This window comes from Rhinatrema bivittatum, chromosome 5 (genome assembly GCF_901001135.1).
Source record: "Rhinatrema bivittatum chromosome 5, aRhiBiv1.1, whole genome shotgun sequence".
Lineage (NCBI taxonomy): Eukaryota > Metazoa > Chordata > Amphibia > Gymnophiona > Rhinatrematidae > Rhinatrema > Rhinatrema bivittatum.
The window spans coordinates 38,403,079-38,427,017 of NC_042619.1; the positions used below are offsets into that span (position 1 = coordinate 38,403,079).

At 41.8% G+C, this 23,939-nt stretch overlaps 1 protein-coding gene across 1 annotated transcript in view; it reads right to left on the minus strand.

Annotated features, from left to right (window-relative positions):
- Positions 1–23,939, minus strand: part of DLG2 (discs large MAGUK scaffold protein 2) — a 2,548,136-nt gene that overhangs the window by 959,331 nt on the left and 1,564,866 nt on the right. Inside the window, exon 9 of the mRNA XM_029602231.1 lies at positions 20,262–20,431. Within this exon, the coding sequence (XP_029458091.1) occupies positions 20,262–20,431 (170 nt within the window). The remainder of the gene's footprint in view (positions 1–20,261; positions 20,432–23,939) is intronic.

A 23,939-nucleotide genomic window follows, 5' to 3' on the forward strand; every position in this document is an offset into this window, starting at 1 on the left:
AAGACCTTGGAGAAGGACTGTTGCTGGTTGACAAAAGCATGGATGGGAGTGGGGTAGATGCAACCCCATTTACAGAAGAGAATATATAGAAAAACTTAGGAAAACTGAAAGTGGACAAGGACATGGGGCCGGATATGATAGATCCCAGGATACTAAGGGAGCTCAAAGACATGCTGGCAGGTCTGCTGAAGGACCAATTCAATAAATCCCTTGTAACGGGACTGGTGTTGCAAGACTGGAGAAAAGTGGTTGTGATCATGATTCATAAGAGTGGTAGCAGAGAGGAGGTTGGAAACTACAGGCTGGTTAGCCTCACCTCAGTGTTGGGAAAATTAATGGAGATGCTGCTGAAAGAGGATACTGAACTATCTACAATCCGATAAGTTGCTGGACCCGAGGCAGCATAGATTCACCAAAGAAAGGTCCTATCAGACAAATCTGATTGATTTTTTTGATTGGGTAACTAGAGAATTAGATCGAGGAAGAGCACTCGATGTCATATACTTGGATTTCAGCAAAGTTTTTGATACCATCCCACATAGGAGGCATGTGAACAAAATGAGAAGCTTGGAAGTGAGCGCCAAAGTGGTGGTGTGAATTACAAATTGCTTGACTGATAGGAGACAGAGTGTAATGGTAAATGGAATCTACTATGAAAAGACAGCCGTGTTAAGTGGAGTGCCCCAGGGATCGGTATTGGAAACGGTTCTGTTCAGTATCTTTGTGAGCAAAATTGCAGAAGGGATAGAAGGTAAAGTTTGTCCATTTGCAGATGATACCAAGATCTGCAACAGAGTAGTCTGTCTGAAGTTTTAGAGAGAATGAAAAGTGATTTACGAAAGCTTGAAGAGTGGTCAAAAGTTTTGCAGCTGGGATTCAATGCCAAGAAGTGCAGAGTCATGCATCTGGGATGCGGCAATCCAAAACAGCTGTATGTGATTGGGGGGGGGGGGGGAAGGCTGATATGCATGGACCAAGAATGAGATCTTGGGGTAATAGCAGCTGGGGATCTGAAGATGGCACAGCAATGTGACAAGGTGATAGCTAAAGCCAGAAGAATGATGGGCTGCATAGAGAGAGGAATAACCAGTAAGAAAAAGGAGGTAGTGATGCCCTTGTACGGGCCTCAGCTGGAGTACTATGTTTAGTTTTGGCACCCTTATCTCAAAAGGGATAGAGACAGGATGGAGGCAGTTGAGAGAAGGGCTACCCAAATGGTGTGAGATCAGTATCAGAAAACCTATGAATACAGATTGAAGGATATGAATATGTATATCCTGGAAGAGAGAAGGCGCAGAGGTGATATGATACAGACTTTCAGATACTTGAAAGGTTTTAATGATGCACAATTATCAAACCTTTTCTGTTGGAAAGAAATCAGTAGAACTAGGGTCACAAAATGAAACTCCAGGGAGAACGTTTCAGAATAAAAGTCAGAAAATACATCTTCATGGAGAGGGTGGTGGATGCCTGGCATGCCCTTCCGGAGGAGGTGGTGAAAACCAAAACAGTGAAAGAATTCAAAGGGGCATGGGATAAATACTGTGGATTCCTAAAGGCTAAAGGATGGAAATGAAGAAAAAAGTGCATGGGGATAACATGCTGGTATGGCGGTTACTACCGTTAACCAATAAGCCTTGATACTGTTGATGCAACTCCATCATGGCTCTCTGCTTCAATGTCAGGGGGAAAAGGGGAATTAGATTCTCACAGCAACCAATGAGGGTCCCAACCTCTAAGGTCTGGGGAAACAAATAAGTATGGGGGTAACTTGCTGATGCAACGGTTACTACCCTTAAGCCATAAGCCTGATACTTTGATGCAATTCCAACATTGCTCTCTGCTTCAACAGCAAGGCATAACAGGGAATTGGATTCAAACAGCAACCAGAGTGGGCCCTGACTTTTATGCTGTGGGAAACTGATAAGCATGGGGTAACCTACACGGCACAGCAGGTACTACCATAAGCTTGTTGAGCATAGTGGATTGACCATTTGGTCCTTTTCTGCCATCATTTCTATATTTCTATGTTTAAATAAACAAACTAAACAAATGACTGTGATCTATGAAATGAATAAACAAACTGAAAATATTTTGCCTCTGCACATGCCTGGTCAATAAAGCTGTTAGCAAACGTCATGCGGCATCAGCGAATGCTCTGGAGAATAAAGCAGTTCACTATTCCTGATTAGACTGTATGACAAAGTCTCTCTGGGTGGGGCCCAAATGTACTTAAATAACCAATACGTGACTGTCTAGAACATGACCCTATTCATTCTCAGGAAATATGGCATAAGAAAATAAGAACATTAGAAATTGTCTTACTGAGTCAGACAGAGGGTCCATCAAGCCCAGCATCCTGTTTCCAATAGTGGCTTATCCAGGCTACAAGTTCCTGGCAAGTATCCAAACATTAACTAGATCCCATACTACTGAAGCCGGTAATAAGCAATGGCGATTTCCTAAGATGTTAACGTTTAAACCGGTGCTTGGGTGCACATGTGTGTGCATTCGGCAGCCCATGCCCAGGAATGCAGCCATTTTATAACATACGTGCATATATGTGCGCATATTATAAAAGAACCTGAGCTCACGTACATGTGTGCGCAATTTTAAGTGGATGTGCACCTATGCGCATGATTAATAGCAGTTTATGAACTTCTCCAGGAACTTCTCCAAATCTTTTTCAAACCCAGCTACACTAACTGCCTAAACCTCATCCTCTGGCAATGAATTCCAGAGCTTAATTGTGCATTAAGTGAAAAAGATTTTTCTCAGATTTATTTTAAATGTGCTACTTGCTAACTTCATGGAGTGCTCCTAGTCCTTGTATTATTGGAAAAAGTAAATAACTGATTCATATTTATCCATTCCAATTCTTTTATGATTTTCTGGACCTCTTTCTAATCCCCCCTCAGCTGTCTCTTCTCCAGGCTGAATAGCTCTAACCTCTTTAGCCTTTTATCATTTTGGTCACCATTTTCTGTACCTTCTCCAGTGCAACTATATCTTTTTTGAGATGCGGTGACCAGAAATGTATACAGGATTCAAGGTGTGATTTCGCCCCGGAGTGATACAGAGGCATTATAACATCCTCCGTTTTATTCACCATTCCCTTCCTAATAATTCCTAACATTCTGTTTCCTTTTTTGATCGCCACAGCACACGAAGCCAATGATTTATTCGCAATGAAGCCTAGATCTTTTTCCTTTCCTGGGTGGTAACTCCTACTATGGAACCTAACATTTACAACATGGATTATTTTTTCCTATATGCATCGCAATCTGCTTGTGATTTAGCTACTCTAGTCTGAATAATTTTGTGTCATCTGCAAATCTGATCACCTCAATCATTGCACCCTTTTCCAGATCATTTATAAATATATTGAAAAGCACCGGTCCAAGTACAGAGCTCTGATGCACTCCACTATTTACCTTTTTCCACTGAAAGAATTGATCATTTAATCCTACTCTCTGTTTCCTGTCTTTTAACCAGTTTGTAATCCACAAAAGGTCATCACCTCTTATCCCATGACTTTTTAGTTTCCTTAGAAGCCTCTCATGAGGGACTTTGTCGAACTCCTTCTGAAAATCCAAATATACCACATCTACCGGTTTGCCCTTATCTACATGTTTATTCACCCCTTCAAAAAAATGTAGGAGATTTGTGAGGCAAGTCTTCCCTTTGGTAAATACATGCTGGTTGTGTCTAATTTTGTTGGGCTCTAAACATACTACCTCTTGACATACTAAGGGAAGTCAATAATTTACAGTGGTTTGCACTGCAGGTTCATTCATACTTTGTATCCTCAGGCTAGAATTTATTTGCAGATTGAGATATAAACATTCTTGTATGCTTGAGATTAATATAATATAGAGTAGAAAGATGTGAAAGGATATGACTGACATTATGAATATTAAAAACTAATCATTTTGCAAAATCCTTCTAAAAGGCCTTGGGCAGTATCCCTGAATTTACACTGCCATAGTCACCACTTTTTTAATTAGAACATCTAGCACCCACAAAGCAAATTTAAGAGCTTGTCTTGCCTTTTGCTCCAACTGAAAGAAGTTTCTATATCTAATATATGACATTGTGACTGATCTCTCTGCCTGCATGTTTTGCATGACTGCATCAAAGTATTTCAGCATTCTTTCCTGCTGTAGATTAGAGGGACAATGACTTAAAATAATTAGCTCTGTTATATTCAGTGTATAGATGTGATTATATGGCATGATAGAAGTGAAGACCTGATCCAGCCTCTCCCATCCAGACAGCATGCAGGGAACAGGAAAGCCTGGACCAGACAGAGCAAAGGGGGGATCACTTTGGAGAGATTAGGAGGGGGCTGAGTAGAAAACATTGGAGGGTGGGAAGAAAAGGAGGAGGAGGATCAGTTGGGGGGGCATAGGTCTGTGTGAGAGAGAGGGGAACAAGGGTAGGGGGCAGTGTTCGTTTGTGTGATTACAGAATGGATTGGTGCCTGGTGTGTGTGTGTGTGTGTGTGTGTATGTGTGTTTGTGTGTGTGTGTGTGTGTGTGTGTGTATATGTGTATATCATATTGGGTAGGATGTTAGAGATGGGATGCAAGGAGGAACAGGACCAGAACATGGTAGGTTACCTCTCTCCTCTCCCCATCCACTGTATTTCTAATCCTCCCTCCCTTGATCTTGTATTCTATCCACCAGATCTTGGAACCTCTTTTCCTTCCTTCCTACCTTTCCCTTCTCCCTGCATCCTGGAGCCACTCCCCAGTCCTTCCTAATCCCTCCTCCCATTCCTCAATCCAAGAGTTTCTCTCTCTCTCTTCCTCTTCCCCATCCCCGATTCCTAATCATCCCCATCTTCCATCCTCTGCACCCCTAGTCCTTTATCCTTCTCACTATCCTCCTCCTTTCTCCTCACTCCATCCTAGATCCTCCTCCCTTCCTCTCCCCATCCCAGAGGTCTCCTCCCTGTTCTGATACTTGAAATCAGTTTTCTTGACCCAATAAAAATTGATTATACTAATAAAAATATGACTATTTTTATAATTTAATTTAAAAGATGGAAACATTTGCCAATTTGCTAGAGAATTATTTTATTTTTACTAATTTTTCCTTCCTCTGAGCTGCCACAGAAAACTAAAGGACTGTGCCTTAGAGAAGAGAGGGAGCAACAGCACCAACAGTGGCTAGGAGTGCAGAAATCCTAAATCTCTCATCGGATATATGCTGAGTTAGGTGAATGTAAAAAAAAATCACTTCCTATGTTTCAAATTCGTGTCTCAGTATTGCAACCGTCCCTTTCTGACGGCTTCACTCTGCCTACCTCTCTTTGTTTGCTCCTCCTCTTGCTGCGGATGGACTCCTGGCTACCGCGGCGTCTGCCTACCTTCCTCTCCGGGGTCCCCAGACCGGCTTGGGCGCTGCCTCCCGCCATGCTCCGCTTGTACCATAGGGCGCGCGCGCCGCGCAGCCCTTCTTCTTATTTCCTACTTGGCACGAACCTCCGGGGCGTCCCCCCGTGATGACGTCATGATGCCCGGATTTTTAAAGCCTACAATGTTTGCTAACCTTTGAGTTAGCAAGGGGGTCATCCTACGGGAATCCTATGGATGAGATTCGCTCTCCTTACACAGCTACTCTGCCTCTCCAATCTCTATTGGACTCTCTAATGCTAACGGGGTACCCGCTCCTCAGGGGCCTCACTTGCTTTCCAGGTCACTATCAGGAAACCGGTACTCGCTCCTCGAGGGCCCATGTTCCCTGACTCGCTGCCTGCTCCTACCTTCTCTTCTGCCTGGAAGGATTTGCTAATCTTCAACATCAGTGAGTACTACCATCTTCTCCTCAGAGCTGTTCCCTGGAACCAGGCACTCGCTCCTCGAGGGCCTGCCTCCATTCCAGCCCCAGTGCCATCTCCGTGGAACCGCTGCGTGAGTACATCATCTGCAAGCCTCCCAGCTCTCAGGGTTCAGATATTCGCTCTTCGAGGGTCTGCTCTCCCTACCCTGGGGATCTCCATACTGGGGTCTTGTATATTCTCCACTGTACTCATTCTCTCAGTTCTTTCCACTACAGCACTGCTACAGGAGGAGTCGCTGTTCCAGCACCTGAGGGATATCAGCCCTGCAGGGCTATTCCAGCCTCTCACTACTGCCACCTCTGGTGGCTTCCTTACACAGTCTAATAAAAGATCAAACTCTGTGTTTGTTTGTCCTGAGCTAAGCCTGACCTGTGGTCCCTCACGGGACTTCCTCCCGTGGGTGTGGTCAGCTGCCACCGTGTCCAAGGATCCACCCAAACCTCACAGTTTACAACACTCAGGGATCTTGCCTATCTTATTTTAGAAATGTGCATAACACTCAGAACCTGCCTTTTTAGACCAGCCACCAGACAGAATCATATAATACCTTTAACTTTTTAAAACATGTATGAAGTCAGATTCCAAGATGGCCGCAAGCTAACTTGCTATGCTCTGAGCTATCCTGCTTCCCCTAAATTTCTTATTATTATTATACTTTTCGGAGTACCTGTAGCATGGGGAGAGAGCTAGTTAGAGACTGTGGGGGAGAGAGCTAGTTAGAGACTGCATTGTACAAATCAACTCCGCTTCTTGGTACCTTTCATTGATTCAAATGATAGAAATTCATCAGTCATATCAAATTTGCAGTTAATTTCTCTGAATGTTTATGTAACCCCCCCCCCCCAAACCCCCCCTGACTTGAAAGTGTCCCCTCTTACAGTGAGATAGATATATATATATATATAGCATGTCATACTGACCCTCACTCTCTCTCTCTTTCTCTCTCAAACAACTTTTTGCTGGTAGACTGGGTATCATGCAACCAGGGTCTATAATCATTTTCCTGATTAAAATAGCCTTAAAACCTTAACTTCAGTGATACAGAAAAGCAAATTCTTAAATCCACAAAGTCAGGGTTTAAAAATTCATCCAGAAATTAATTACTCACCAGGGAAATAAGGCACTTAACACGTACTTCCACCATTCCCCATAGCCCTTTCACTCCTATCTCCTATCCCTCCCCCCCCCCCCCCCACCCCCCACATTCCTGTGCAGCCCTTTCACTGCTCTCTTTCCTCCCCTGTTTCTGTGTCATCCTCTCACTCTCCACTTTTCTTCCCATAGCCGCACTACTGCTTCTTAGGCCACAATCAGGCCAAAGAAGCCATTGCTGCCTCCCAGGCCCCACCCAACTCTGCTCACCAGTTGCGAAAATCCATTTGCCTGCTGAGCCGATATTCAAAACCCTGTATTCATTAATAATAATAATAAATAATAATAATAAGTGCACATTTAAAGAGAAGGAGTCTCATCTCATCAAGATATTAACAACCCCAAGACACAACCATATTCTGAGTGGCTCACTCTCTTTCACGCAAGTTCCTTAATAACTTCTTTTTCCATGGTAACAGATCTGTCTCACCGAGAAATTGACACAATAATGCAAAATGGCAGAAAGTGAGTCCTCTTTTCTGAGGTCATTCCAACCAAATTAAGCATGTTACATCTGAGTGAAAAAACTACACTTTCCAAAAAATCATGAAAGTAGCTCATCAATTAAAAATGTCATTGTGAGACTTTGCTACAAGTAATCATTACAGCCATTCCTAAAACTCGCTTGCAACTGGCAACAGGCAATAAAAGATGGAAAATGCACCAAAACAGTAGATTCAACATTTATTACAAGAAACAACTATAGAAACATATTTGGGATCCAAGATGGCGTCATAGAAAGACGTGCTGTGACGAGCTTTGTGTCACCGGGATTTCTACTTGCCTTTTACCAGATTTCCTGATGCTCAAGCAGAAAGGAAAACTGTGGGTGTTTCCTCCTTCTCACCCGCAGTCAACACCGCTTTGGCAAACAGTGATTCCTAAGCTCTTTCAGCCTGTTCTAACATCGGGTGCCATTCTCAGTGCCGTCGATTCTGAGAGAACAGCTTCGTGGCCTGAGACTGACGCAGAAGTGTCATTGAGCCCAGACCAGAGGATTCCTTCTTCTCCAGTGATTGTTGTGGCAATGTTTATCACTTGGCACCTCGGCCCTGGTGGGTTACGTCCAGGATGGAGACGCAGGGGGCAAGTTGATGCCAGAGGAAACAGTGAGCGAATCGGTTGGTGGAGGAGCATGGAGCCAGCAGTTTGGTGGGGAGAAGGGTCAGATTTATTTTTTAGATACGATATATGCTGGGTATCTCACATGGGGCCTTTTATCTTCCTGGGTTACAAACTGGTTATAGGAATGGCGATATTGGTCAGGAGATATCCAAAGCCTCAGCTGCTCATTGAGGTGTTTCAGCATCGTTAGAGTCTACTACTGAGGACGAGGCACACCGGGCCACTTTTTTAGTAACATTTGTCTCTTTATAGGAGTGGGACTTGGTGTTACGATTATTTTTTTGTGCTTCTAATTTGTTATTTATGGGATCTACAGTTTGTATATTTCCTGACATTTGTGAGCAACACAAGAACGCAGGAAAACATTTTTAGCAATGCGGCAGGAGGTGGTTTGCTTGGGGGGCAGATTTTTGCTTCGTTTCCCATGTAAATGTTTGATCTCTTTTTCTACTGAGAAGTTTATTTTCTTTGAGCCTTCATAGCTGCGTTGTTTTATTGATTCCAGAAGTACTCATGATAGGCTTTCCAATGCTTAAAACGTTTTGTGTATGAAGGTTTATGGTGAGTTATCCTTGGTTTGTATGTACAGAGCTTATTTATCTCTTCTAGGAACAGTTTTTTTCCTTTTTTATTTTCTTGTTTGTGCTCCCCTTAATTTCTTTTGGGTTCCTCTCCCATATATTATGGACTGTATTGCAATATTATGTTTTCTTGAATAATTTTTATCTTTTTTATATATTTCTGCATTTTGCTGTGCAAGTTTAATGCTTGTGTTACATTTTGAAAATTATAAATAAAGTTAACAAACTATAGAAACATACTTTAAGAATACAATATTCTAATTATATAAGAACATGGAAATGTCAGAGTAACGACTGCCAGTGGGGTGACATCTAAAACATTATGCCTCCTGTGTTATTTTCATGTCTGAAAAAAAAAAGGTTTCTATATAATTGGTGCAGCGGCTACTATCTTGTTCCTGGCCAAACTAAGAGTAATCTTGAATAGTATAATTTTTTGCTTTTGCTATAGCATTGTTGGCTTAAATGGACCAAAAATATGACTGGGCAGATCTCCAAAGAAGAATCTTTTGAATTGCCAACATCAAGAGACATTTGGTAATTAATATAATTGTGATAATGCTGTATTGTGTACCTTTTCAATAGAATTATATGCATGTATTTAAAATAAATCATAGAATGAGATATTCACTGTAAATTATAAAATATTTTCTTCTATTTTGTTCCATCTTTTCTTTGAATATTATAGCTTCCATTTGCTTCCCACCCCCAAAAATAAGTTGGACAAAATTGTAAATGTAGGAGAAACGTTTAAGGGAAAATATTTCTTCTACAATGTTCTAATGTAAACCGAAGTGATGTGTAATTTTTACATGAATATCAGTATATAAAAATGCTAAATAAATAAAAATATGAAAACATATTGCATGTGGCCTCTCTCTCATGTCCTCACTATACAGAAGGGTTCATAATGGAGATCCTGGGATCTGTTGTACCCCAGTGCAGTTGCCCAGGTTCATTCCAATAGAAGGAAGGAAAGCTTCAGGATCCATGGGCAATGTAACTCCCAGATAACCACTCTCCACACAGTACTGAATGTTTGCAAACTGAAAATAAAATTTACTGAAGCTGAAGTTTTTGAATTGTGGTTTTTTAAAATTTTATTTATAAGCATTTGATATTCTGCCTTTTCCTAAAAGTGGAAAATGCTTACAAATGGTGACAAATGACAAGACACAAGACTTCCAGTTAGTTGAATTCAGAAGCACAATTTACACTTCACTCCTCAGTGTCCTAGGATCACTCTGGGGTAATCTCAAGCTCTAGAGTTCCTTTTGGATGGGTATGTGAGGTGGTTGGGGAAGCGAGCTATCCTAGGCATCTCCTTATACCTCAGATCCTTGATTCTCATTATACTCACCTCTTATTTCCTTCATGTTGGTGCCCACAAGGATACTTACTCCTTCCTCTCTTGGAAGGTTCAGTACCCTTTGTACCAGCTAGGATAAGAGACACAACTCTCCTCTTCTCAAGAAGATGATGCACAAAGTTGCAGATTTCTTCCAAAAACACATTATTTATTTAATTATTGCAAGGATTTGTTACTCACCAATGTACTCAGGGAAAGGTACAGGTTTGCAAAATAATTTACTGATATGAAAAAAGAAAATCACACTATGTTATAGGCATAGAGACTGTGCAAGACTAATCATACATCAGTAAGGTTAAAGATTTGAGTCAGGGTACAGAACAAGAAATTGATGTCATCACTGGTAAAAATAGAGTCAGGACATCAGGGAATGCAAAATGCATGAATTCTTCATTTTTCTACAGATTGCAATACTTTTTTTTTTATTGGACTAATATGAGAATTAGAGAGAAATGTTGTTGAACATGAGCTTTTAGGACCATGTACGTTCATTCTTTAGATGTGACCGATACAGCTGTAATACAATTCTGCAGTACATTATCTTCTCAACACTGTGAAATAATAGAATTCTTCCCACAGGGGAGGAGTACTACAGAGGGTCACTCTGTCAATATCACAAGAGCCGCAACCCTGCTGTTAACATGATGTGATAGATCCTTCAAGGAGCCTATGCACAGCAGAAAGCCAATTTTCCTTGTAAGGCCCTCTCAATATCACATGGCTTCCAAATCCAGAGTAGAGTCTACTCGTTACTGTACGGGTCATTGTACTTGCTGAATTGATACAGTGTGAAGTAACAGCACAATAATGAATGTTTTGTAGCACATGCCGCAATGATGCCTAAAAGGAAAGCACATCCCTTGCCAAGCAGCAAGCAGATAGCTTTGGTGAAAGAAAAACCATGGGCTTACTTATTGACAATTGCCTGTGTACTCGTCTCATGCAGCGAACCTAAATGGCAAGCCACTTGGCTAGCATTGGGTTTTATTGGAAGGTCAGAAAGCTGCTGCCGCCGCATGCCATCTGGATACCACCGAAGGTAATAAGAGGCACACGTTGTAACGTTTCCAGACTGCAAAGTAACATGTTTAAACTACAATAAATCATTAAAACAGTTGCACATGGATACTAGTGAAAGTATGGAAAACATGCATCATGAACCCCACATATGGGCATTTTTCCCCACAATTGGGGTTCATCAGATTGTTGTAATCTGATCTGATGAAACAGAAGGAGCCATGAAAAACTCCTGATCATATCCAGAACAAAATGCAGGGGTTAGCATCATATCTACCCTTTCTGGCTGCAAATGTTTGCATTTTGATACTGGTATAATTCTTCATATTCCCTTTTAAAGCTCAGCATGCTGATTTTCAAACTGCCCAAAAGTAATGGGGATGAGGACTTAAAAAAGCACATCAAGTGCCCTTTAAGGCACAGTCTGCATGGATGGGTGGGGGTTTGGGAGGAAATAAATGTACATATAATCATACAAATAAATAAAAATAATCTATCTAAATCCGACTGCTCCTGTACTGAAGGCTGATATCCCCTCTGGTCCCCATTTTGATATTTACATGATCAATAATCGGTGATCCATCTGGTTTTCTTCTTTTTACTTTGCTTTCTTTGCAACAAAAGACAACAGGAACATACACTGCAGTCCTATTCAACACCCTTGCACGTGAAGCCAGTTCTCAACTAGTTCTGAGGACTCTCCATGCTATTCTAGTCTGTACAGTCTCTGCATTATAGTCTTTAGTTCCCATTGCTGACAATTCTGAGCCTTTTATAAAAACTATAACCACACAGAAATGCTTTGGTATCTCAGTGCAAAGTGTCAAAGTATTATTACTCAAACTTATGAAAGTAGATTCACATGGATTCCAGTGCAACACAAAACGATGAACAGATACCCCTAATGCAAAGGGCTATTCGACAGGGGTACTGTTATTACCTGTTAGAGATCACTTTGCTGCATGAATGAATAGTATTCTTCTGGTACTATATGTGCTGAATACCCAGTCAGTATGTGTCTGAACCAAGGGCTAATTGTTGCTCTCATTGACTTTGTGATGGCAAAGCCAGGGGAAGCATGAAATGCAGGACCACTTTTTCTAATCCAACCAATGTGGAGCTCGGTGGAAGGCAGATTATATACAGTCTGGGTAAGTGGCAGAACTGATAGCAGTTAGAGTTTCTTCATACAGTTATTACAGTTGAGTTATGTAATGTAAGCTAGCGGAGATAGAAGTGTAGGGTAAGTCTGCAGGTATTTCGGAACTATACAATATCAAATGGCCATACTATAAAACCCCAGAGACCTGGTGAAAGGCATTAGTAGCATCATATGACCTATTTTGTGCAATTCATGTGTATAAAGAATCACCTTTGTAATAAGTACATGAAAGCTATCTTTTTTTTAAATAAGCCTAACCGGTAGCAATGTTTACTTTCTAGAGTATAGGATAGTTTATTGCTAACAGCAACTGTAAAGGTTTTTCTCTATTATATGATGGTAAATATAGTACCACAATACTATAAGCAATGGTTCTTTCACCAACATATCCAAATGTTTTCAAGGATGTCAAAAATGAGTCTCAACTGAGAGCATTAAACATTTTAGTTTTCGTGTCCCAACAACCAAAATAAAAAGGATTTATGTCAGTCACTTTAACGGAGACATGCCTTCTAGACATGCCTTCTAGACCAGTGTTTCTCAGGTCAGTCCTGGCGTACTCTCTAGCCCAATGGTGGGCAATTCTGGTCTTCAAGGGCAGCAAATCAATCAGGTTTTCGGGATACCCCTAACGAATAAGTATGAAATAGTTTTGCATACAACTAAGGCAGTGTGCATGCAAATCTCTCTCATGAAAATTCAATTAATTAATTAATCACATTTCATAAACCAAAGTGATTCATTAGTGATGTGCTGAAAACCCTACTGATTTATAAACCTTGTACCAGAGTTGCCCACCCTTGCCCTAGTCAGGGTGATACTCAGGATATCCACAATGAATATGCATAAGCTGGATTTGCATGCAATGGAGGCAGCACATGCAAATCTCTCTCATGCACTTACAATGTGGATATCCAGAAAACCAGATTAGCTAGGGGATATTACAGGACTGGCTAAAACTCAAACAAATGGTGATGGAACCCACAAGGGGAGGAGCGATACTCAGCCTAGTGCTCACAAAAGGAGATAATGACTCTACTGTCCGGACAGGTGTTCACCTGAGCACCAGTGATGATCAGATGATATGGTTTGACATAGCAGACAGGGGGGAGAGAAGTCACTCAGAGATCCAAGTTTTGGATTTCAAAAATAAAGACTTTTGTAAAATGGGGATGTTCCTTAAGGAGGAACTAGGAGACTGAGAAAAGATAGGTGAAATGGATCAACAGTGGTCCAAATTAAAAGGAACTATTACTAAGACAACAGGAGGTCCATAGTCAGCTGCTATGTGGCTCAGCACGTTAGCTGGATAAACTTATCTGGCTATTTTGGCCGATGTATTCAGCTGCAAGGTTGCAGTGTTAAATATATCCAGCTATCCTAAAGTTAGCCAGATTAGATTATTTGGCTAACTTTAGTAAGGTCCATGGGCTGACCAGGCTTAGCTGGATAACTTATCCAGCTAACTCTGAATATCTGCCCGATGATGAGGAAGGCGGGGATATTGCCCTTGTTCGGGTCTTTGGTGAGGCCTCACCTGGAGTAATATATTCAGTTCTGCAGCATGTATTTGAGAAAGGGATAAAGACAGGATAGAAGTGGTCCAGAGAAAGATGACCAAAATGGAATAGGGTCTATATTGGAAGACCTGTGAGGAGAGGCTGAAGGATCTGAATACGTATACCCTGGAGGAGAGGAGTTACGCTGCACGGAGCGGCACTACCTTAACAGAAGGCATGGGGGTAACCTGCATGGAGTGGCAGTTACTACCACAGGCAGTTTGCTGGGCAGGCAGGAGGGACCATTTGATCTTTTTTTGCTGATATATATTATGGCTTGAGAAACACTAATCTAGACAGGCTATAATCTATGTGAATTTGGACAATATCTGCCTAACTGTACAATAAAATTACATTTGCCATATACAAAATAATAATAGATTGCATTATCGAATGCACATGACACGGAAAGCCTCATTTTGGTTAGTAATTACATTGATGATATACATTGGGTTTCATTTCAGTACAATGATATTGAAACATCAGCCTTTATTTTTCCATTCCTACTCAACTTACTTTCCTGGAACCTGCAATTATGCATCTGACGTGCATAGTAATAACATGCAAAATCCTGCTATTTCAAAACCAGCATTAACCACAGCAAATACCATGGCTGGTATATTTCCATACCATTTAGATTATATGTTGTAATCTAATGTAAAATCCCGAAAAGGGAAAGCGATTCACTTTGAGTGCATATTAACAAATGGCGATAGCCTGCAAGGAAGATAGTTGTTCTTTTAAGAGAATTCACAGCTAATGATAGGACACATTTGCATTATTTTCAACACTGTGAAGTAATAGAAACCTCTTCCCACATGGAGCTCAGCATGTACTACTGCTTGAGTATAACTTTATCAATATCATAAGGCAAGCCGTCCTGCTGTTAAGCCGTATGAAAGGATTGCCGAGGAGCCTGTGCACAGTGGAAAGCAAATCAACTCTGAGAATCTCTAAGTTTCCCTTGGCTTCTTAAATTTAGAGCTGAATGTCTTAGCCTGCCATCTCCTTCTCTGATTCTCCTTTCCCCTCTTCCTTTCTCTTCTCTTTTCCTACTCTTCGTCTCTTAACCCCCATCTCAATCATCTTCCTTCATCTCCCCCCCCCCCCTCAATCTCCATTTCCGGCTTCTTAGCACTCCCATGCCCACTCTGGACCCCCCTCACCGCTCTTCTTCCATTCCCCCCGCCCAAACTTCAGTCATAAGAAATAAGAATATAAGAAATGCCATACCGGGTCAGATCAATAGTCCGTCTAGTCCAGCATCCTGTCCCTCCGAAAGTGGCCAATCCCGGTTGCTTGGAAAAAAAGTGTCCAACAAATCCTAATGGGAAGATCCATTCCTTATTCACATCCCAAGCCTACTTGGCTAAGAGTTGTTAATGGAGCTGTCTTCCAGAAACTTGTCCAAACATTATTTTAGCCCAGCTATACTCCTAGCCTTGACGCATCCTCAAGGTAACAAATTCCACAGCTTATTTTATGCTGACTACAAAAAAAAAACCCCTCTTCTTAAATTTGTTTAAAATCTGCTACCAGTTAATTTCATGGAGTGTCCCCCAGTCCACGTACTGCTGGAAAGGGTAAATAACTGTTCTCTACTAATTTATTCCATACCACTCATGATTTTATACACTTCTAGCATTCTCTCTTCTCAGTTGTTTCTTCTCCACCTGAAGAGCCCTAACCTGTTAAAGCTTTCTTCATACAATTTACCAGTTTTGATCTCAGTCTCTGTACCCTGTTTAATTCTATGGTACCTTGTTTGAATTAGGTTGCATCTTTGGTCCTCTCTAACCGAGAGGAACAATATAGATTATAAATCGAAGGTTCCCCCCTCGACACACACACACACACTTGTAAATATGAATATATTACTTTCTTCATGCAAAAAAGAAATATTTAAAGGGGGTCCATTTTCAGCCAGTGTAAAAGCTTTTTCCCTACAGACTTTACATTCATTTTCAAAGTGAAAGCATGCATATACATTTTCTTTGAAAATGATCCCAGGAAAACTACTTGCACACATTTACACCTGCTAATATGTGCGGATAGTATCCCTGGCTGAATTTACACATGAACTTTTTAAAATTAAGAAGTATGGGGTGAATTTTACAAGACTTGCTTGTATAAAAATTAGCGTACATGCTATCTTTTAAACCTCAAACATACGCACATATTTTTGCTTTCGCACACACATATACGTGTGCAAAAGTGGGGCGGTCTAAGGGCGTTCTGGTGCAGTACCAAACTTTACACATGTAAACTGCTATTTTAAAAGACATACACGTAGATTTGTCAACATTCTTGCAAATTCTGACGCCTGCCAGCTATCTTGCGTAATTGATATTAAACATGTTTACTGTGTACAATTGGCTGGGTGAGAGTTCAGGCTGAAGAACCAGGAGGATATCGATGACCTGGATAAGGACTGGCAAACAGGTGGACTAATAATTAGTAAACAGGTAATTTCACTTAGGCACGCATGTTTTAAAATATACTGACTGACGCATGAAAATCCTGATTTATAATAGTAAGTCCCACTTTATTTTTGCACGTAAAATATACACAATGTACATTTTTAGAATAGGCAGGAAAAGTACGAACATTCAATGCATTGTAATACTTGCTTTTTGTGCAATGCATGTATTCGTGCATAAGCATACACAGGTACTTATGTTGTAGGATAAAGATGTGCATTTTGTAATACACGAGTAAGTGATAGGCACAGTAAAACCATGCATAGTCATATACACGTGTATATGCTGCTGTGTGCAATTGTTTGAAAGTTATCCTCCCAGTGTGTAAATCCAATCCCAGTCCAGATTCTGCCCCTGGAACCCCCCTGCAACACGCGTGGAAAAACAGAGGAGTGCACCTTGTAGGCCTGTATTTTTCCCCCACATATCATCAGTCAGTTTTACAACATCACATTTATGTGAGAAAGCACTGCTTTAATCCACACAACTGCCCTATAAAATTATCCTCCCTATGTAACAAGTAGAGCTGAGGTTGCAGGATTTAATTATAACTGACTGGATTATTTTTGTTTGTAGAGAAATTCAATTGCTGTTATATTGTCGGAGTCAGGGTACCTGCTATACAGTAATCAAAGTTGTTTGACTGGAACACTAACAAAAAGTAATTAACTTTTGAGACCAAAATGATGCACTGGAATAATAATCATTTAAAAAATGAAGTAGCCTATATAGCAGTTAACAAGTGATAGTGTTCATATGGCTACTGTTTAAGTTTGAAGCAGCGATCTGTGATATTGCCTTTATGCCCCTTAAATGACAAAATGGGGCAACCTTGAAACATGTATTTCAACGAAACTTTCTCTTATTTTAAAATACATGTGTCAGGATTTGTTTGAAACTGATTTTATACTTTACCCTTTTGTATTAATTAAGATATCTTCATAGGGGAGCAGTTTATTTCTAGCCAATTGCGTTTTGCAATCCTGAAACCCCACAGGTGTGCAAACACATTTTCAGAGGGAAAATCCTCACAGTTTCCCCTGTGAAAACATGGGGCTGGCTGTGTTGTGGATACTTCAGTACCCATAGATTTTGTACCTGTTTTGTGGCAGGTAAAAAGTCGACGTCATCCACCACGCACCAGGGATTTCAAAATTACATCCCTACACGGTGTCTGCAGCCTTCACTGAATCTTCCCTGCTCCCCTCCCCCACTCCGGCTTTTTCCCTTTGCAGCACAGGTAAAAGGGTCACAGCATGAATAGTTTTACCGGCAAAGAAAAAAAATAAATACATTTCAGCTTCAGTTTTATTCAGTTAATTGCTTAGTTGTCCCGGTAACATCTTTTGAAATTGTTCTCGATAAATAAAAACGCCACTAAAGCTTCCAGAGCGGCTCTCCTAGCAACCGGAGATGCGCAGGGCCCGGGTCAGAGTCGGCTGCGACCGTGATCTGAGCTGAGCAAATCTTAGCTACCGGGAGGGTCGGAGCGAAGTGGGGACGAGAGGAGGGAGGAGGCCCGGTAAAAGCCATTTGTGGCTTATTTTGGACTGGATCAGGAAGCAGCTGGGAGGAGAAGGGAGGCAGCACCAGCCCTTTAAAATTAATTTTGTTAAAATGTTTTGAGGGGGTTTGGGAGGGGGAAGGGTTCCTGACTCAACCCAGCAGGTCCCTGGATTTAGTGCTCGTGTGTGTGGGGTGGGGGAGGTGAGGGCAATGATAGACCCTCTAGGCTTGTGAAATTTGTAAATTTTTTTTAAAATGCAGCTCGGCGGCGATATTCTTTTGAATAGTCAGTTACGGCTAAAGTTATCAGGCCACATGGGGCCAGGTAACTTTAAACTAACCGGCAATATTCAAAAGGCAGCCAAATTAGGTTTCAAGTTATCCAACTAAGAATAGCCGGATAACTGTAATCAGGAATATTACTCCTGGGAGAATTCTGCACACAAACAATTACAATTCTGCAAAATTCTGCATACTACATATTGGGTCAAAATAACACAATGACAGTCTAAGTAATTCATTTACAAAGATGCAGAGTTTAAATATTTCAAGCATAATTTCCCTGGAAGTTCATTGTAAGAGTGTCTCTTCCATGCTCTCTCCCTACTCCTCTAGGCACTCTCCTTTCACTTTGCCCTCCACCTTTCACTTTGCCCTCCACCTGCCACTATCTCTCCCCTCCCCTTCTAGGCTCCATCCTTTCCACTATATCTCCACTTCCAGAGTTTGAATCTTCTCTCATTACTGCCCCTCACACAGGTTCCCTCTGTCCCTCTCTCTCTCACACACACACACATACACACACACACACACACACACGCACAGGCTCCCTCTCTCACTCACACACCCTCATACATGCTCCCTCTCTCACTCACACAAACCCTCATACAGGCTCCCTCTCTATTTCACACACCACCCACACAGGCTTCCTTTCTCTCTCATGCATACACCCTCACACAGGCTACCCATGTCTCTCACACACCCCTGCACACTGGCTCCTTCTCTTGCTCACCTCCTCTACACATAGGCTCCCTCTCTCTCTCACACACACCGACACCCCTTCACACAGGTTCTCATATATACACACACACCCTCACACCGTCTCTCTCTCTCACAAACAAGCACTCTCACATACACATAATTCCTTTTTCACACACATCAGCTCCCAGCCTTTCACACATATGCACACACTCCTTCGCAATCTCCACACATAGGCTCCCTCTCTCTGGCACCTACACCCACGCACTCTCATAAATGCTCCCTCTCACACCCCAGGCTCACAGTCTTACACACACATGTGCACACCACACACACACACACACTCTCATCGAGACCTGCTCCATCTTCGCTGTGAGCGGAAGGGCCTCCGCTAGCGGCATGCTGAGGCCTGCCAAATTCTGCACAGATTCTGTGCAAATGAGCAGGAGGGGAATTCTGGGGGAATTCTGTGCTCCGCAGTAGTGTAGAATTCCCACAGGACTAGAATATTCAGTGGGACCCTGTGAAGGGGTAAACAGGAGAAAACCCTAGAACGCCTTAAAAGACCACCTCCAGAGAATTGGCCTGGTCTACCTTAAACATAATACAGTTGGGAATCCTGGTCCTGGGTGGAAGCCCCTGGGAAAGGAGTACAACTAGCCATGCCCAGGAGGGAACAGGAGGCCCAAGGGAGAGAAAGAAGCCTAGAGAAAGAGAATACTGCTGAACTATAATTTGTATTACATTTGTATTGTTGAACTGTGAAGAACAGCAAAGCTGTTTTATTTGCTTTTTGTTATGAATAAAGAAGTTTATGAAAGATTCTTGCCAGTTCCCAACCTGAATCTGATTTCTGGCCACCTCAAAACTGCTCACAGTGCTACAGGCTTACTGACTATCTGGGTCAAGTCATCCAACCATTCATAGCCAGACAGCTTGTCGATTCACCAGTTTACTGAATATGGACCTCATGATGGTCTACAGCTCAGAGATGAACCTAAGGATCACCAATTTCTTGAAAATGTATGTGACCATCACAGATTTTATCTTGGACCTATATTTGATTTGTTTCTACCTGGTGTACTTGTATGGCATTAGTCTCTAGATAATACTGTTTCTGTTTGAAAAGAATATCTCGTACTGAGTTCATCTGCTTCAGTACTAAGGGGACCTATACCCAACGTACCATGAACTGCAATACCAGGAGGCAACACCTACAACTTCTCAAAATCCTACTTAATTTTCCATATACTGAACACAGTATTTTATGATTGCATTCTTAATAATGATCTTAATTTTAGACTGATCTTAGTTTGCTTGAATCTGAAATGACAATATATAAATTCAGATTGTTGACCTCCCTCATGAAGAAGTAAGCCTTTCCTTGAGTCAGATAAGGTCATAGTTGCCTGTGACTGTAGGAATTTCAGCCAGTCAAATCATCAGGCCCATACAAGTTGCACAATTAGCATGCCAGAGCTTACCCTTTGGGCCTTTGAAAAGTTTAATTTCTACCACCGTCTCCAGGATGGGTCTTCTTCGGCGAACATACAGCCGTACTATAGAACCAGCCTCTTTAAGAGCTTCTACGGCACTGCCATGTGAGACTTCTGAAACATCCACTTCGTTCACTCGCAGGATACAATCATTGACTCTGCAAAGCAAGAGAAATGTAAAATATTTATTAATGAAAAGGGAAAAAAAATATGAGCCTGGTTTATATTTTAGCTGCACAGACGATGTTCACCATGCCATTTCAACCTATCAAAGCAGATCCTGCCCAGTCTTCAGGAGATGTCCATGAACTGCTATTAATCACGTTTACTTAGGGAATGGCCTATGCTATTACTGGCATCAGTAGCATGGGATCTTCTTGGTGTTTGGGTACTTGCCAGGTTCTTGTGGCCTGTTTAGCCTCTGTTGGAAACAGGATGCTGGGCTTGATGGACCCTTGGTCTGACCCAGCATGGCAACTTCTTATGTTCTTAGCTTCTCCAGCCCGTGACTTAAACAGGAGTAAACTAACATTTTTCTAGTATTCTTGCTAGGTGACTGCGATCGCCTGAAGCAGTAGGACCCAAGTGTGATTAGCTTTTCCAGTTTCAAAGTATCACATTTCTTTCCTTGAGCGGCAGAGTAGTTTGAAGCAGAACCATACTTAGACTCTCTCAGCTACTAGGGCTGTTTACGGCCATTAAGAACCGCTATTTCTAAAAAGTACAAGTACCACCACCCGGAATTAAAAGGGCCTGTTTTCCAGGACACGTGCATGCATGCCACTGCAGTCTGTGCCTATGCATGGACAAAGAAAATATCCCCCCACCCCTGTCAGAGTCCTCATCTCCTCCCAGACGCATCCTGAAAATTTAGTTATTAGGGACACACGCAGAGACAGCAATCTCATAAGCCTTCTGTTCATTTAGAAAGCAGGGCCAAAAAAAGAGTAGAACAGAACTGCCGGGCAAAACCTTCACAAGAACAAACCAACATAACACAAATTTCCTGCTAGTTTTAATGCAGCGGAGAAATGCGAGACAGAATGTGGCAGCATTACCTCAGCCGAATTACAGAGAGAAGCGCCGTACTAATGCTGCCACACGTGATAGATCGGGTTTTCTGTGCTAACCCGTCAAAATTGAAAGGGGTGGTTAGTGTAGGGACTCTAGTATGAGCCTCTGTGGCTGTCTCAGCGCTATCTCACCTCCCCACCTTTGGGCCTCTACAGCCTGTGAAACCCCCGCCCTTCACAAGCACACAGTGGCATTCGTGCCACAAAGCCCTCGACTTTTACCACCTCCCTACCCCTGCCAGATCTAACACCCAAGTAAGCACTCCAAATATTTACCAGCAGCACACAGACAGTGCCCCTCCTGCAGCACCAAAATCAAAAGGGCACTGCTGACTCTTTGACTTGACATGCTGCCCTGCACTAGTACACGCTGTACTAAGCTTTAGAATATAAGAAATGCCATACTGGGTCAGATCAAAAGTCTATGGAGCCCAGCATCCTGTCTCAGAAAGTGGCTAATTCACATCACAAGTATTCAAGCAGGTTCTAGGGTTGCCAACTGGCTCCAGATTTTCAGAACAGAAGGTGTGGCCCCTGAATTTGGTCCTCAGATCAAGAGGGGCTTACATTTATAATAAGGGATAAGCAGTGGCTTTCCCAAGAGTGCATGGCTAATAATGGTTATGGACTTTTCTTGAAAAAACCTGTCCAAACTCTTTTTGAATTCAGTTAACACTAACTGCTTTCACCACATTCTCTATTAACAAATTCCATATTTAATTGTGCACCGACTGAAAAAAAATACTTTGTTTTAAATGTGCTACCTGTTAGCTTCATGGAGTGACCTTGAGTCCTAGAACTACTCCCCATTTACCCATTGCACCCCACTCATGATTTTGTTGACCTCTATCATATCTCCTCGTAGCCACCTCTTCTCCAGCCTGAAGAGCCCGAATATGTTTAACCTCAACTCATAGGAAAGACATTCCACCCCTTTTATCATTTTGGTTGCCCTTCCTTGTACTTCTTCTAGTTCAACTATATCTTTTTTGAGATGGGGCAACCAGAACTGCGCACACGAACGAAGAGGCATTATGATACCCTCTGTTTTATTTTCCATTCCTTTCCTAATAATATCTAACATTCTGTTTGCTTTTCTGGTGGTCGCTGCACACTGAGCTGAGGATCTCAAAGTATTGTCCACAGTGACTCCAAGATCCTTTTCCTGGGTGGTGACACTTAATATGGAATCCAGCATCGTTTGGATTATTCTTCCCTATATGCATCACCTTGCACTTGTCTTCATTAAATTTCATCTGCCATTTAGATCCCTAATCCTACAATCTCACAGGTTCCTCTTGCAATGCCTCACAATCGGCTAGTGAGCCGAGTGCATTGAACAATTTTGTGTCATCTATGAACTTGATCACCTAACTCATCTCTGCTTATTCTAGATCATTTACAAATATATTGAAAAGCACTGGTCCCCGCATAGATCCCTGGGGCAGTTCACTACTTAACTTTCTCCATTGAGAGAAATGACCATTCAGTCCTACTTTCTGTTTAATATATTTTAACCAGTTCCCAGTCCACAATAGGACAGTGCTTCCTATCCCATGGCCTTTTAATTTTCTGAGGAACCTCTCATGAGGAAGTTTATTTTAAAAATATTTACAGTCAGCTTATAATGACCCAGCCAAGCTAGGAAGATTACAACATATTCAAACAAAAATAAACTTTAAATATTTATACAAAGCATTAAAATACATTGTTCTGCAATCCAGGCTCTTCAATGACGCTTGAGGCATTTGTACCAACAACTAAGGAGCATTCCCCTCACTTATGCTGTAAGTGGACGTCATCCTATACATCAAACAATTTAAAATCACCCAGAATACAAAGTAATGGTGGTAACACATTCCATATTACTAGGGCTATCACAGCGAAAGCCCCTGCTCCTTGTTTCCTATAAAGGGAGATGCTTTACAGAAGGAACTTCCAGATAGCCCATTTCCTGGGACCGTAAGGTTGTAATTGGTGTGTATGGAACCAATAACCTTGATAAATAACTAGGGCCTTCCATCTTAATCACCTTAAATGACATCATCAACACTTTAAATTGAATCCGGTATAAAGGTGAGAAACTATATCATATGCAGCTGTGAAATTTAAAAACACACCTACAACCGGCGCAAAAACAAAATCCAAATATTGAAATTAATAGAGTTTCCATGCTATGCCTCTGTTGGAAGCAGCACTGGTGAGTTTGAAGGATCTTATTCTTCATCAAATAGTCATTCAATTGCATATAGACAGCTTTTTCTAAAAGTTTACCTAACGTAACTAATTCGAAATAGGTTTATAATTCAAGAGTTTGCCCACTTAAAAAATATTTTCCTTAAAAACTGGATGCACTGGAGGCCGAGAGGAGAGGGAGCAAAAATTACCTGGGAAGCACAGCTGAATCCGGGGGTAAGCAATGCCTTGCCTCGACGGTGATTGTCATCCTACCAGCTGGGTTCGCTGACGCTGAGGGGCGGTTACTGGAGGCGGGTCCTGGAAGTGGACTACAAATTCGAATGGTCTGCGGCGCGCAGTAGATGCCAGTGCGCAGCTAAGCTGGGCTTTGCCGGGCTTTGCCGGGCTTCGTCGG